At 38.3% G+C, this 15,170-nt stretch overlaps 1 protein-coding gene and 1 long non-coding RNA gene across 2 annotated transcripts; one reads left to right on the top strand and one right to left on the bottom strand.

Moving 5' to 3' along the window:
• Positions 1-2,136: 2,136 nt before the first annotated feature.
• On the bottom strand, positions 2,137-15,169 carry LOC307021797 (TBC1 domain family member 20). Its single transcript, XM_079654243.1, has 11 exons — positions 15,054-15,169; positions 13,741-13,829; positions 12,927-12,981; positions 11,931-12,061; positions 11,254-11,334; positions 10,384-10,570; positions 10,040-10,141; positions 7,512-7,653; positions 6,487-6,671; positions 5,363-5,472; positions 2,137-4,537 (listed from the first exon to the last, which is right to left on the bottom strand). Exons 2-11 carry the CDS (start codon positions 13,808-13,810, stop codon positions 4,356-4,358), a joined length of 1,245 nt encoding a protein of 414 aa, XP_079510369.1. The 5' UTR covers positions 13,811-13,829; positions 15,054-15,169; the 3' UTR covers positions 2,137-4,355.
• On the top strand, positions 8,372-13,728 carry LOC307021799. The gene is made up of 3 exons (XR_013803248.1): positions 8,372-9,383; positions 12,786-12,834; positions 12,991-13,728. It is a non-coding gene; the product is annotated as an uncharacterized lncRNA (long non-coding RNA).
• Position 15,170: the final 1 nt, after the last annotated feature.

Here is a 15,170-nt window from a genome sequence, read left to right as displayed (position 1 = left end):
AAAAAAAGGGAAGAAAATTCTTATTTGAATATAATACTGTGATTTAAGAAAATCTCGTTTTGCCTCACACACGGCTTAAGAATCAAAGATATTTAATTTAGGATCATCGAAGGCTAAAAAAAAGCTAAACATAATCACATTTGAGAAGCTGAATAGTTGGTTAAATAATTATTTGTTTAAGAAAATGTATTAAAAATACTGTCAATTAATATTCTGTTCATAAACCAATTCTTGTAGCTCTTAAATGCTTTGCTCTGTGTAAATGTGTGTTTGTTCACTATCATCTAAAACCTGAGTGTCCTTATTAGCAAAGCAAGTGTAGGGAAATCCTTTAAACTTTTAACATCAGTCAAATCTAAGTATCGGTTTGAGCAAGTTGGTTCAGTTAAAAAATATAACAAATAGCCCCTGATAGAGCTGGTCATTAAGTTTTTGGTTTTCAAGAAATGTTCTTTTCAAACATTTTTTCCAAGGTCAAAAAATGACGTTCACATGCAACCCAATGTACTACCTTTATTACTTAATCACAAAAAACAGCTCCATCTCAAAGACATGTCTAACGACAATCGCAGTATAACTTCAATGTGCAGAGACCCTGATATGTTTGTTCCATATATTTGTACCCATGATATTAGAAACATGCATTAAAATGCCCAGAAATGTCATACATATAAAAAAAACTAATTCAGGCATTTGGTACAATCAAGTCTTTGGGGAGACTTTAGGACCTGAGGGGAGGACAGAGCAGTGGAGAGAGGCTCGACATGATCTCTCTGGGAGTTCAACTTCAGTTTATTCATCACACCACATTGAACTCAATGTGACATTCAAGTTATTCTGATTTACAAGTAGTGTGTTTTTGGATAAATTGAATTACTAGCTGTCAAATCAAATCCACCGCGTCCAGTTATTGAAATAACTCCTTTTCCTGTTATTTCTCATGTTATATTATTTTGTTTTGTTGGAAGTATATTTTTTAGTTGCAGCAACATTGATTTAAAATGTGTTGTTTCAAAACATGTAACACTTTCATATTCAACATTAAAACTGAGCAGATCTGATTAAATTGTTAAAACCTCTCACGAGTGAATCATCTATTGGGTTTCGTTATCATATTTGGCAAATTCAGTAGATCTAACAGCATTGATAGCAGGTGGAGTGCAACAAAGACTCACAATCTTTGCAGATGTGGGCTGATAAAAAGTGAGAATAAAAAGCATTGATTAAATGTGAAATGATTCAACAGGGCTTATAAAAGTAAATCATAGCACTACAGTCAAACTAAATCATGTATCTTCTATTTCCTATAGTTACATGCAGTGTTTTCCATACTTTTACCGCCCTAAACATGCAAACACACTTTTTTTGTCAACTTCAGACTTGGGATCGAAAGCATCCGTCTTATTTCTTTTACATCTTGGTTGATTTACTTCAAAGTAAAATGCTTCAATCATTTTTCATCTAAAGCCTCTCCCACTGCCAGACTGAGTCCAGTGCAGGTGTTGGTGTGCGAGTGGGAAGAAAAGAATACAAGGAGAAAGCTTCTCAAGCGAGCCAAGAGCCAGGGGCAGGAATTAAATACTCATTATGATCTGGCAGCACCAACGCTCTCTCCCTCTATGAGTGTGTGTGTGAGCACTGTATGTGTGTGCAGGTGTACATGATCACTAATAACACAACCGCAAAATAGCATGTTGACTTGAAATGAAGTTCCTGAACAGGAAGGTTTTTCCTGCATATTTATGTGCAAGTGTAAGCAAAGATAACATGCAATAATTACTTTGTTTTAGTTAAAGGGGCCCTGTTATGTTCATATGTGTGTATTGTGTGACTCTAATGTGACATGTTCACATGCTTTAATGTTCAAAAAGCTCTTTATTCTTCTCATAATGCCTGTGCCGCAGCACCTCTTTTCCCCCTCTGTCTGAAACCAGAGCCCAGTCTGCTCTGATTGGTTAGCTGGACGGCTCAGCCTTGTGTCACGTGCAATGTGTTAGAGCGCTAGCCAATAGAAGTGTGAGTGTTTCATAGTGATCTCACTAAAGGTGGTGTGGGAGAGAAACTTTGGGATGTTAGCCTTTGCAAACCTAGAAGCATTACAGAAAAAGTTTGATAGCAATGCCAAACCATACACAGTAGATAGCAAATATGTATTTATTAAATGACTGACCAGATACAGTATGTTATACTTAAAACAAATTGCATCAACTTTAAAAACATAAACCCTCAAATTACAAACAATAATGATCAATTAATTCATGCCAAAAATATAAATCTTAAATAACCATTCATAAAATCCAATGTAACCATTACATAAATAGCCATTTAGATTGTTGCTCTTAAAATAAATAGTTAGACTGTTGACAGTTCATATTGAGACACTTTGGAAAGCAAACAATAAAAAGAAACACAGAAGATGCCCAGCAATTTAAATCAGCAAAGAAAATGAAATATGTCTCTCTCTTACACACACATACACACAAACTACAAGCACACACTTATTGCATTTAATCATCCGACCACGCACACATGATGTTTTACATCACATCGCTTGTCAGACTGATGAGGGGAACATGCAGAGGCTTTTCCAACAAGCAACGCAGCACGCCGACTGACTCGGTGTCTGAATCCTAACTGGCTTAAAGACCAGCAGACTACCTGAGTTTATTGATTTATGTATTGACTTTTTAATAAAATTACGACTTAATGGAGTGATAGATTGATTGGTTTGTGAACTACTGAGCTCTTTCTCTCTTTCTTCTGTAATTTCATACACAACAAAGCACACACCAGTTGAATTAATGTGCTTCAGAGCAACATACATCAACAGGGTAAACTTCACATGAAATCCGACTGTGCAAAGATAGCACACACGTATATCTGATGTCGGAGAAAGAGGAGGAATACGAGTGTTGAGACCCCGGTGAAGTTGTGTTAACAGACACAACCAGGCAACATGCTAGTAAAAGCCGATAAATATTTCAGAACATAAGTCGACACAGAGCATGCATTGCTGTTTGGAGACCCCCCGTGCCCTGTACATATGTATGCACCTCAGTTGGAACGCCTGTATTATTAATTAATGTTTACTTTTCGGGCGCTGGAAGTTCTGGAACTAATTGATTATGTTTAATCCAACAATATCTACAGGGTGTGCTATACAGGTTGTTAACTAATTTACCTAATGAAATAAAAAACACAATTTCTTCCTACATAAAATAATCACAGTAGCTTTAAAATGCGTACGAGAAATATGATGTTCTCTTGAAGGCTGCTCAGGGTGGATGTTGCTGCAAACCTGATAAATATTTCAAGAATGTAAAAGTACTTGTGTCTTCCCCTTAACAACACAACCAAAGGCCAACTGCTTGCATCGAGTGCAGCGTGCTAACCTTGTGTAATGTTCACATTTTAAGGCAGTAACAACTCGTTTTGTGCGACAAACTCTACTCTAAATGTAATATGCTGACACCCGCAGTAAAGCAATTAATACCAGTGGCTGAAAGGAAAAATCTCTCCCTCCATCTTTGGCTTTTCTCTCCCTCTCTCCTTCTTTGCTCATAACTGGAAGCTTTCAGCTGAAAACACCACTCTTTAATAATTTGTATTCATGTGTCATCGTGCTGGCTATGTGCACTTTTCAGATATGGCTGCAGATCCAACCAGCGCACTTAAATACCAACAACAGAAGTGCAAGGAAACAGGCATGAAATTCAAAAAATGAGTCAGCAACATACAGTAAGCAGCAAATGCACAGACATGTTACACCAACAATTCAGTGTTAGTGTCTCACGTGCATGAAAGGACCATGAGCAGTGGTTTTGTGTATTTGTGTCAGCGTCTTATGTCTCTATGTGTTTGTGTTGCTTGTTCTTGTGGTTGTTTTGCGTCTTTATGTGGTCAATTAATGTTGTTGTTTTTGGTCTCTTAAGGTGTGATGCATTGTATTTTTGGCTGTTGGTGATTGCTTTCTGTCTCTTTTTGGTCTTTTGATTGATTAAAAAAAAAAAAGGTCTCTGGCCCAAGAGGTCAAGGTGGGCAGTAGGCTAACTCAGTCATCCATTCATGCTCACATGCAGCATGAGGTATGAGATATATCACACAACCACCTGCTCACACACATCCCAAGGCTTGCTATAGTGGCTAACATATGTTCATTGTAGTTGAGTAGCAACAACCTGTGTGGCACCAGGGTAACTTACATCTCCTGTTTCCTCTCAGCAGGAGAAAAGAGCTTAAACGTCTTTGCATGTGTACGTTGGATTGTTCATTGTTAATCCTTCTGTAGAGCAGATGTGTGTCTGCTGTCAACACGTGTCACTGTGTGTCTAATGGTCTAAATCCCCAACGCCACCTCAGAACAGTTGTAGTAACGCCTCGGGTCCCCAGTCCATAGCCGTCTGAGCCACAGCGAACACGGCGGCCCCGAGCGTGGCGGACAGCCCCCACACTGCCATCTTCACCATCCTGTTCCCCTTCCCCCACAGCTGGCCTCGCTCTTGGGGCAAAGCTGCTTCCAGACCTGAGTATCGAGAGGCTACAATCACAGAACAAGGAGGGGAGACATGCAGGGGCAAAGAGGTTTCATAAAAGGTGAAAGCTGAACCACAACGACTGGGATTGAAGACAAAAAGTGGAGACAAGGGACGAGCAGAAGTATTAAACAACCAATCCTACTCGAAACAGTACTCTCATTTTGATCACTTAGAGGCCTAAATAGATATAAATTCCACTTTTAGTTTCACTTAAAAACTCATCACATTTTAGAGAGCGGGTTGTCTGTGTGTTACTGACTCCCATTCAATGTCTGCCACAGTGAAATCAGGAGGTGCTCTTTCTGTCCGTTACGCATTTAATCTATGATGCTGCTAATTGAATGTTAATGAAACTGCAGGGAATGATGTTCATCAATTTTAATATAACAATGTTTGGCCTGAGGGGAATGCTGAAGCATATTTCTGATTGGCTGTACATCACAGACAGGCACCACTGATCAGATTCTCACAATACCGACGGGAATAAAGCATCTCTTTGTTCTGTTCTGGCATATTTAAATGTGCACTTGATTGGTCTGATGGGTGTACTACATCATTTGTTTACTTGTTATTGATTGGCCCAAAGGGGGGGGGCAGTGTTTGTGTGGGATGACACATTTATTGCCTTGTTACGGGTTGTGATAAAAACGTTTTTTTTAAGAACTACAGATCCATCAGACGATGTTGATGTTTGAAATGTTTGATCTTACAGTCGATATTAATTTATTCCCACCTACAAAGAGCAGTAAAACTATCTTTGTACACACTATACGCAGGCCGTGCAGTCTTTCCTCAGTCAGTATTAAGATTACAGTTACTATCTTTACCTTGTCTGGAGGTGCTGGAGCCCTGGGCCTTGGTGAGGCGTTTGAGAACGGAGTCGGGCCTCTGATGGAGGGTGGCAAATTGAAATGCCTGGAAGGTGCTGATGGACAGACTGGAAAACAGAAAGAAGGAGAGTAAGTAAGTGAAAGAGCGCAGAGTCAGGTTTTACGAGAGGCATTGACGGCTGGAATGACAGAAAGTGATGGATTGAAGGATCAGCTGATGGATAAAGACAAGTGAGAGAAAGCGTGACAGACAGTTTGAGAGATCTGCTAAGTCAGTAGCCATGGCGTAGTGGATTATGGGACATATTTCAGTCAAGGCCATGTGTCAGTGATGTCACTTCCTCTCCTGAACAATGACTGTAGGTAACAGTGAAGGACGCCCAGAGGGAGACTGATGGGGGAACTATGGGCACACTAAAGTGTATTTGAGTAGCTAGAGTTATGTTTCTTCTCAATGATAAAAAGAAATTGAAAAATGGTCACATGACTGGTTACACACACATATGGCCTGTGCATGTCAGCAGCATCGCTGAGTCTGGATGTGTTTTTAGAGCACTCGCTCTTGGTAAAAGACAGAATTACATCCCACTCACATACTTTTGTTTTTGTATCTCATGTTCAGATGAAACTAAAGGTGCAGGTGCAATTAGTGAAGTATGTAATTAGTCGATTGACAGAACACTCACTGATAACATTTAAGTATATAAGTATTAACTAATAGTATTATGTCATGTATTGCTACTTTTTCACTGCTTTCTGCATCTTGAACGTGAATATTTCCTAAATTGAAAATATTTGTTTTAAATGTTGTCATGTGGACTTGATGTGGATCTGTTGATTACATTCACATTACTCAGAAAAAAGTATTTCCAATAAAGTAATAGCAGCCTTGATGTGCAAAAAGGACAGACATGCATTCAAAAGAAACAATTAATATCATTTAAACTGCACAGTGGGCTTTAAAACCTTCTATCAATTGGTAATTGTAATCCCTCTTTGTCATCTGAGGTTTTATGATTATATTTGAGCTTTATTTGTGTTTGAATGTCTAAGTGTAAATATGATGATGTGAACACCAGCAGTATCGGGCTGTGCTTGAGTTTCAAAGCTTGTCCCTTCACCTCTTGCGGGGCTGCAGTGCTGCCCGCTTGGCAAGTAGGGATGGAGGGTACTGGTTGAATAGGTCCTGGGCCTGGCCAATCAGAAGTTCGTATGGGAGGTCCTGGGGAATGCGGGAGAGGAGGTGGTGGACCATGGCCATGTCACACTCAGTCTTCTTCACCTCCTTCTCTCTGTGTAACACAATCTGATGAGGAAAAAGAGGGGTTGAAGTCTTGTTTAAACCCTAAAGCTGTGCACTTTAGTTAACCCTAGAGCAGACGTGGATTAGATTCTGCAAACTGGATAGCTTCAGTGATACAAGAGAGGCTGAGAATAAGCACTCAGCAGATAAGGAGTTAACCCCCCATGCTGTGTGCTGTACTCAGCCTTGGAGGAAACATGAACTACATTCTGCTTTGTTGTTTCACACACTTCAAACAGAACCCTTCCTCTGCCCAGCCACTACACACACACACACAAAAATCGCAAATACTAGAACATCCTCAAATGCAAATGAGCAATATGTGCACAATTGTACACACTGATTTACATGCAAAAAAAAAAAAATCCTACTCAGACTCAAATAAACCCATAAATACATAAAGCATGCACACACAACATATAAACTTTTTAATAATTAACACATATTCAATCATACATGTTCCAGCAGTAGAACAACAGTTGGTGTTGTTTTAACCCAAGTGAAAAAAGTCACAAACATAGACATGCTTTCCCTTTGTAATTGTTCCATCCTTTCAGTCAAACATTAGTCAGCCCTCCTTGTCATTCTGTTTCCTGATGCAGTCTTCGTCCTTTTCCTTCACTTTCCCCTTTTATCTCCTCCTCTATAACACTGTCTCTCACTCTCTCATCTGTCTAATTAACTTCACTTCACAGCACTCTGCCTTTCCGCATGCAGACGTATAGGAGGGAGTGAGTTAGTTAGTGTGCTGCAGCATGTATTTGCATGTAAGCATCCTGGATTTCTGACAAAACTGAGTCCCTGCCTGTTGTTCATTTCCTGTTGGCTACAATAACTTCTTACCATAGCAGCGAGGTAGATGGGCATCAGAGGGTGTGAGGCCAGGAAGAAGTCGTAGAGTCTCATGGTGTGTTTGAAGTCTGACAGCACGTGGCCGTACCATGTGATGAGCCAGGACAGGGCGAAGATGGTTCCCACCTCCGCTCTGAGAGGAAATGCAAAGAGAAGGTGAACAAACAAAGAAACACAAGCCATGCCTAAATGTTTAGTTTTTTTACTGTACAACATTTATTTAACCAGGAAGGCCAAACTGAGATGAACAATCTCTGTCTACAATAAACTGGCCAAAATAAACATCAGTAGCAAACCTAAACTGATATCATCAAATAGCTTACAATAGCAGAACTAAATCAAAATGCAGATATAACATCACAAATATAATTTATAGAATGAATAAAATGAATACAGGCAGATTAAACCATTTGCTAGGCAGCTAATAGCTTGATCAAAATGCATCAAAAAGTTCAAGTCTTTCTTTTTTTCTTATTCTAAATCAAAAATGAATAAAAAGTAATGGCTGTGTAGAAGGCAGGAAGTCATTTTGAAAAGTAATGATACACTCAATGGTGTGCGGTATACAGTAAGGCTGCTCAATTAATCATATTTTAATCGCAATTACGATTATGGCTTGCAACGATTACGAAAACAACGTAATCGAAATAAAACGATTTTTTTTTATTATTAATTTTTTTTTAACTGATCTTTTTTTTTTTTGGTTTCTCAGTTTAATTATACTTAAAGTTCAGGGTAATCAACAGTTAAAAACATACTGTTCAAAAAAGAAATCTCCAATAAATGAATGTCAAAGTCAATGAATAATCGCATTTAATAATCGCAATTACAATTATTGACCCAAATAATCGAGATTATGATTTTTGCCATAATCGAGCAGCCCTAGTATACAGCATAAGTAATTTGTTGTCAGTGGGATGAAATGATAACCATGTATTGGTATGATTCAGCTAAACTTCGCAAAAACCCTGAAATAGGGTTCTCACGTAAGAAAGAATTATAAAAATGGACTAAGCAGAGAGGCTGAGATAACGTGTATTTTACCCCCTACTCTGGTTCAAGCTTCACCACTGGATCCAAATATTCCCCATTGCGTGTTTTGGTTAAAACTCACTGAGAAACGGCAAAACTTTTTAAAACATTTTCTTTAAAAAAAAGAAAAAAAAGGTGTAAATGCACCTCAATAGCCACAGCACCATCAAACACCATTAGCAATACTTGAACTGTTAACTCATCTACATGAGTCTGGCTCTCAGCGAGGGTCTTGAAACATTAGCTTGCAAGACTTTGACATGACCACAGAAATGTCCAAAGAATTAGCCTCATTTTTCTCACACTGCTTATACACCATCCAATGTTCTTCCCCTCCCTCTTTGTTGTGTGCAGATATAAATAGCTGGTTATTTTTGACAGAGTTTCAAGTAAATTGGATACTCTTAGCAGTTGTTGATACATATTAGATAGGAACATTCAGTGAGGAAGAAGAAAGAGTACAAGGAAACTGAAGGAGTGACTAGCGGAAATAAGTAGGTGGGAATGATGAACAGGGGAGGGGTAAACAGACAGAGCAAAGGGCAGAGAGCATGTGTGATAAGAGGAGCATAAAAGAGATAACATGAAATTGCAGCAAGAGAAAAGGGAAAGCAGAAAGGAGATAAGAAGCCAGGTAAGGGGAAGTGGAGGTGCTCACAAGAAAGAGTGTTCCGAACTTTGGAGTCGGTGTTGTTTATCCTGCCAGTGCAATGTCTGTTTTTTGGATCATTTTTCTGTTTGTGTGAGCTTGTATGCAAGTAGATGGTTAATTTGCAAAAAGGGAGGTTGCCAGCACAACATCAATTATGAACAGGCAACAAGACAGCAAAGGTACTGTAGACACACACAGGCAAGCACACACATATCCCTCCACACATCAAATTACCTTAGAGGACGATCCAGTGACTCCCAAACATCCCAAATCACAGTCCTCAATAGACACTTCAACATTTACCTACATTTATCCTATATCGGTAAAAAGCTTTTTGTTGTTTTTTCGATAAACTGCATAAATATCATGAATCATTTTATGGCTAATTACGCCTCACAAATAAGGGTAAATGTGATGCACACCTTGGTGGGACAGGAAAGCCTCTGAAACAGCTGTTGGACCATCTGACATGAGAACTCCCAAAAGAGAACACTAGTGATGCATTTTCAATTGAGTTTCAATTCAAAAACCACAAACTCACTCTTTGTCTCTGTGTGAATCTCACAGGTGAAAATCAACACGTGGATGCCCTCTAGTGGTAACATTACATTATGTCCAAAATGACTTCCATTAAACCCATTCAGAATCAGAATAAGAGTTAGATATGCTTTTGTTTGAAGAAATTATAAGTAAAGTACAAACGCAAACTGTGTGTGTGTGTGTGTGTGTGTGTGTGTGTGTGTGTGTGTGTGTGTGTGTGTGTGTGTGTGTGTGTGTGTGTGTGTGTGTGTGTGTGTGTGTGTGTGTGTGTGTGTGTGTGTGTGTGTGTGTGTACCTGATCATGAAGTCATGTAGTTCTGCATCAACTTGTTCCAATATAGGCATCAGGTAGTTTAAAATGTGTTTAGTGCTGTCCATGGTAGGATCCATGAAATCCCTACAGAAAAAACAGGCAGAGGTTACATCAATATTACTGCTAAACATGTGTTAATAAGGTTGGTTAATTTGATACAGTAAAAAAGAAAGAAGGTTGCAGATTTAAATTAATAACCCATCAGCAAACTCCCTCTTCTCATCAAAAAGAAATAAACAGATATCTTCAGGATCCTTAAGATTGTCGCCTTTAAAGTCGATTAAAATGCATATATAAATGGATTGATTGGAAAAAAAGATATCAACCTGAGATGGTGATTGGAAAGAGTGTCCAGCATGGCGATGGTAATCCGCTCCCCAACCACCAGCAGCAGAGTGACCGCCACATCATGGTAGCCTTGGTAGTAATGGAGCTGGGGGGTGCGTTTCAAAACCTCCAGTATGATGTCAATCATCTGCTCCTGAAGCACAGCTCTCTCTGAGGCTCGCATACCTGAGGGAGAGCCAGGAATCATTATAAAATAAAACCTTCACAGAAAAAACACCCTAAAGGAAAGCTAACATTCATGTGATTGTCATTTTAGTGAATAGTTCAAAATAAGTTATCTAACTTTTGTCTGACTGCTTGTGAAATAAATGTTTATGTTATTTAAATTAGGCAGTCTTAATATGATCAGAATATATTTTCCTGAGAGAGACCTGAGAATCACAACAGGATTTGCTTGTACGTGTGCTTTAAACATGAAGTTTAATTTCCAAAAATGATATCATTCTTACTTTTCATGTAACAGCAAAATTACATAAATTGTATTGTAGCAGCTTAGTAAACAGAAAGGGATCAACTATATTAAGCATCTAACACTCTAAGTCCAGCTTTCCCTCATTCCATGCAGCTTTTTTCAGTTTCAAAAAATGTGTTGCTTCCTCTTATCCTGAACTGTCAGCCTCGCTTCTAGATAAGACACTTTTCTCTGTCGCTTTCCCAACTTCCTGATGTTGGCCGACAACACAGGCGTCTTTTGACATAAGAATGTTCCCTGTTGCAGCTTTTACTCAGTTCATTCATTATTAAGCCTTGCCAGATATGTAGCTCTAAGTACGGGGGTACGGTGTGTTGAATGGCACTGTGAGCAATGCTGCTATCTTTAAAACAAACACACACACACATACACGCACCTTTAGGGAACCGCTTCATAGACCTCCTGACATCAAGGACTACTTGGTTAAAGTCCTTGTGGTTTTCCCTCACATCTCGACCTATGAAAAAAGAAGTTATTATTATTGTTGTCGGTGTAGAGATGTAGAATTTATTCCTATACCCTAAATATGAGTCAGCATTTACTCACTTCCGATTCCCTTTTGTCATAGTCAACACGTTTTTATTGGGTTTAAAGCCAGATACCAGAAGGTTTAATTTTATGACATAAAACATGTCAGGTAATCCTCACTTTAACTTGTCTTTAAAAAAAACGTGGTTGCAGACAAGTCCCTAAATTACCAGAGTTTGTCTGGAACATTATCTTTTCTTATTTTATTGGTGGTGATGTTAAAGTCATGCAACCGTGGTGAAGTTGTGAAGCCTAAAAATAGCTTTTTACTGAACTTCTTGCCACTGCTATAGTATAAGGCTTAAAAAAAATCCTATAAGTGGTTTTCATTTGTTTAGAAAATCTTTTCTGCTATATTCCCAAACTTTAGGGAAAGATTTTTATTTGATTGTTGTCGAAGGAACCAGAGGGATGCTAACTTCCAGGTTATGTCATTCCTGCATTAGTCTATTAGTAATAGTGACAGAATTATGAAGTATCATGTAGTATAATTCAACCCAGTTCATATGAAAATAAACCACTAACCAGGTTTATGAGGCAGATCGTACACATTGATGTTCAGTAGTTTGGGCCAGACCTTCCTCCTCAGCTCATCGGTGAGCAGCCCTCCCTTACTGCCTGCTGCCTTCCTCAGGGTCTCAATGTCCACTGGATCACTGGGAGTTCAAAAGTCAGAATTGGACATTGTTAAGATGCTTCTCTTAAAAATCTGCTTACACAGCAAACGTATTCTCCGGTCATCAAAAGTTAGAGGCTCTAAATATGATCAATAGTGTCCATCACAGAAATACTTACTTCAGGAATAAAGTTGAAATGTCTTTGATTCAAGTAATAATACATTTATTTATATGAAACTAAGCAGGATGTGAAACTAAATTACTTACAAAATAAGTATGTTTATGCAGCGCAGGGTTAGCGTAAATTGTAGCGGGTCAATAATTATTTCACTTTTTTCACTTCCACGACACACCATTTGAAAATGATTTTATGATCAATTTCAAGACAGACAAATTCTATTTATTTTTCACTGTTATTGTTTTTCTACTGGGACAGAAGGACGCGTGTGTCCGCATGTCTTGGCTGAATGGACAAAGAATACTTTAGTTTATCGCAAAATAAGAGTGATGAAGGTCAATGTCTACGGATAGATGCATAACATCTAATTGTGGAACAGCATTCAGCAAAGGGAGAGGCTTTCCCACTCGGGAAAACACATCATGTGGAACGGAAGCTCACAAAACTTTTTAGATTTCTACAAAACAGACAGATTCTTAGGGGAAGCTATTGTGGGAATTACACCTAATGTGCTGGGAACACCTTAGCACCCAGGGTGTTTTTATGAAATACAGTCTGAGTAATTCTGTTGTATTTTATCACCAGATCAACAAAACCACAGGATGTTTGGCTTACTGAGGCAAACTCATGGGAGGTAAATAATACATCCTAATGAATGCCATTCAAGCAATAATAATGAGAACATATCCATAACAAGCAAAGTGCAACTGGTATTTGTTACATTACTTGATCAAAGCCTGATGGATCTCAGCTAACTTCTGTTTCCTCCCACAATCTGGCTCTGCAACAGAGACAGAGAAAAAGGATGAGGGGCAGAACGATTTGGAGAGGAAGATGAAGGAGAAAAAAGAAGAGGAGGGAGGAGGAGGAGACCATGTTTGAGTTAGAAATAGAAACTAGCAATCATATGCATGGAACAAACATACAGATATAGACAAATAATAAACACACATGGCGTTTCTTTAATGGATTGCTTTAGTTTCTTACGTGAAAATGAAAATAAGATATGAGAGTTTGAATTACTTGACGGGTCAAACCAAAACCCAGTGTTAATTGATGGCATAGCTATCTTTGTTTGTCTGTTTGTATATTCGGTTTCAGAGACAGTGAATGATGACATAACCATGTCCAACTTCTTCTGTCTGGCAAACAGCAGTTAAGTATTGTCCAAGTTGGCAGACATGCTGCCACGCAGGCACTACTGTCAGATATGTTGCCAATGTTTACTTTGGCAAGATTGTAAACAAATGTACAACCGGAGATTAGAAACCATGTTAGAAACAGGTTAGCACAACATTGGACACATCGTGATTCATGACTTGAATGGCTGGCTAGTAATAGTATTAAGTTCACTGCCATTTCTCCAACTGCAGACACAGCAAGTCACGTTTCTGTCTGTAAGCTACACGTTAGCCTACGGAGGATCAATATAGTGTGTGTTTTAATATAAAAACTATCTTGTGTGGCTTGTCTGTATGTATGTCTTTAATAGACACGTTTATGAAACACTACCTAGCTAACTATCTGATAGTTGACTCACCTCTTGTGACAGATCCATTCCCATTCACCTCAGCTCCTGCGTTTTGTTTCTTCTTTTTGAGCCTGTTCATGCCTTTAAAAGCTGACAACCTAATGACAAAGTTTGTGTTGAGCCATAGACCGATTTACAAATAAAAAAGATGCCTCCGAACAGGTAAAAACACTGACCAAAGTTAGCTATACGTTAAACGTTTCTCTCAACAGCTGTCTCTCAAAGAATCAACCTAACTAGACAATCAGGCTACGCCCCATTGGGCTGAATTGACATGTGACATGTACTACGAATGCCATTGGCTCCTTACCGACTCGCACTGCAAGCTGACTTGACTGTAGTTTTGTAGTTCTGAAATTTGAGCAATAATGAGCTGTGTTTTTTTTATGTTTATCTTTCAAACGCAATTGCTCAATTAAAATGTTGTAAGTGACACAATTACTTACTTTGAACGCATTCCTTTTTCTCAAGGCAACAGTAAATCTTCATTTAGCAGCTGTTAGGTAAATTGTATTATTTTTGACACAACTAGCCTATGTCAACATGTTTACACAAAGCATGACGTGTATTTGTAATTGTAAACTGTTGAATTTGAATGAATTTTGAACCAATATAATTGATTAAAATGCAGTGATGCTGCTTTATGCATACATGGACTTGCATTTGAGTTATGAACATAGCCATAGTGTTATGTCAGAATGACAGTGATGTGATTTTATCATTTTACAAATTCATTTCCTTTTCTGGTAACTTACAAACTGCTAACAGTAGCAGATAACAACCCTTTCTATGGCCCAAAAAACAATACATTTTATATTTTAACACACAAACAGACAACAATTCTACTCCTCACCTGTTTCAAAAGTATTTCTAGGAGGATTATGGGTTAGTCCAGCATGGGACCCCACTTTCAATTTGCTCCTATACTGATCTTCTACCCTATGTATTAGCCCTTCTAAAATCAGATCCTCATTAATTAATTGATGAAGTTAAAAACTGGTTTAGGTAATTTAGTTTGAGACTAACCTTAATTTACAAAGACTCCCCTGGTCTATATCATTCTAATGTTTATATACATATATATTCAATAGATAATACAATAAATACAATATATATATAATAGATGAATAAAATACAGACATATGAGCTCATATTTCCTGTATTTAAGTCTGTCAAATAATGATAGGGCCTTTAATTGTTGAGGCGGGGCTAATATAATCACGTCTTGAATCTACACTATCTTTGTTATGGCGAATATATCATGTTTTACAATAATACTTATATTGCTGATATAACGCTATAATACATCCATGTGATATTACCCAGTACATTTCCGTTGTTGTATACGGAAGTGGATTGAGTAGCATAGATTTGGAGTTTTCTCGAAAGGGGGATGTCAACACCGACGTGGCAACCTTAATCACAGCAGTAGTGGTGAT

This window comes from Notothenia rossii (genome assembly GCF_949606895.1).
Source record: "Notothenia rossii genome assembly, chromosome: 10".
In the NCBI taxonomy this organism is placed as follows: domain Eukaryota; kingdom Metazoa; phylum Chordata; class Actinopteri; order Perciformes; family Nototheniidae; genus Notothenia; species Notothenia rossii.
This window is presented reverse-complemented; position numbering and strand designations above follow the sequence as displayed.